General features: G+C 38.3%; 1 protein-coding gene across 2 annotated transcripts in view; it reads left to right on the top strand.

The window, feature by feature from the left end:
- The window catches only part of LOC104750509 (midasin-like), a 33524-nt gene that overhangs the window by 26078 nt on the left and 6294 nt on the right, over positions 1-1152 (top strand). For both annotated transcript variants that reach the window (XM_010472307.2, XM_019238163.1), the window contains exons 66-68: positions 57-290; positions 392-613; positions 707-865. In XM_010472307.2, coding sequence (XP_010470609.1) covers positions 57-290; positions 392-613; positions 707-865 — 615 coding nt within the window. The remainder of the gene's footprint in view (positions 1-56; positions 291-391; positions 614-706; positions 866-1152) is intronic.

The following is a 1152-nucleotide window of genomic DNA, read 5'->3' as shown; positions in this document are numbered from 1 at the left end:
TATTTATACTTTATTTATTGATCAAATGTATATTCTCTGATGATCTTCTTTTATAGATGTCAAATCACTTTAAAGGGTTGCTATATCAGCCAGCATATGATCCAAAGCATCTGTTGCTGTTAACACATACCAAAAGTAGCATGCATTCTTCCAAGGCAGTAGAAGAGGAAAACAAGGAGAATTCTCTAGTTGAGTGGAGGGTGGCGAATGAGTTTTATTTTAAGAGCTTGGCTTCAGTGCAACTAATGCTGAATGTTGACCGAAAACACTCGGATGTTACATCTGAGCAGGTAGACTTTGGAGCTTGTAATCTGGGCTTTTCTGAGTCTCATTTTTAAACCAGCTGTTTTAAAATTTTAGAGTCCTCGCACTAAATATCCTATGTGAACAGGTTAAGCGGTCAGTCTCATTTCTCAACCATCTTGTGGAAATACAACGGCAGCAAAGAAAATCTGCTTATGGCTTTGCTGGACTTCTAAACCGCTTTCGCCAGTGTGTTTTGTCTTTAGCAAAATTATTGGGGGATTCAGTTGGTGTGGATGAGAAGGATAATTCTGTGTTCAGTTTTCCCACAAATCAGCATGCCATCTTTAATTGTTTGTGGCTACAGAAGGTACTGAAGCTTTCTAACTTGAATGGTGCGCATTTAAACGTCTTCTGCATTAACACTCAGTTAAGCTGTTACTTTTTTTTTGTGATATGACAGCAACTCTTTGATAACATTACTGCAATGCTTCTTGAGGAGTCCGCCTTACTGAGAACAGTTGCAAGTACACACCTGGACTCTTGTCAAGCTTTCAAAACCTCATCACAGTGTTTGCTCAGCTTTATAGAAAAGCTAATTCCCATCGCTCAAAATTCGAAGGTGCAAATTCTTCTAAATTTTTCTTGTCTGTTTTTTTTTTTCTATTTTCTTTTGTAGGAGTCTTAATATGTCTTTGTCATCAGGCTTCACTGGATAGGCTTCTACTTGATTGCAACGGTTATATCGTCACACCAAGTAGCTGCCTTAATCAGTTTGTCACACAGCATATGGTGCAGCTGCTACGCCAGAACTTTGATCAACTTACAGACCTTGAGAATCAAATTTCGACTTTCTGTGAAGACAATGAAAAAAGCTATGCTAGAGAAGTACTTCTCAGACAATTTTCC

Source organism: Camelina sativa, chromosome 16, assembly GCF_000633955.1.
Source record: "Camelina sativa cultivar DH55 chromosome 16, Cs, whole genome shotgun sequence".
Lineage (NCBI taxonomy): Eukaryota > Viridiplantae > Streptophyta > Magnoliopsida > Brassicales > Brassicaceae > Camelina > Camelina sativa.
This window is presented reverse-complemented; position numbering and strand designations above follow the sequence as displayed.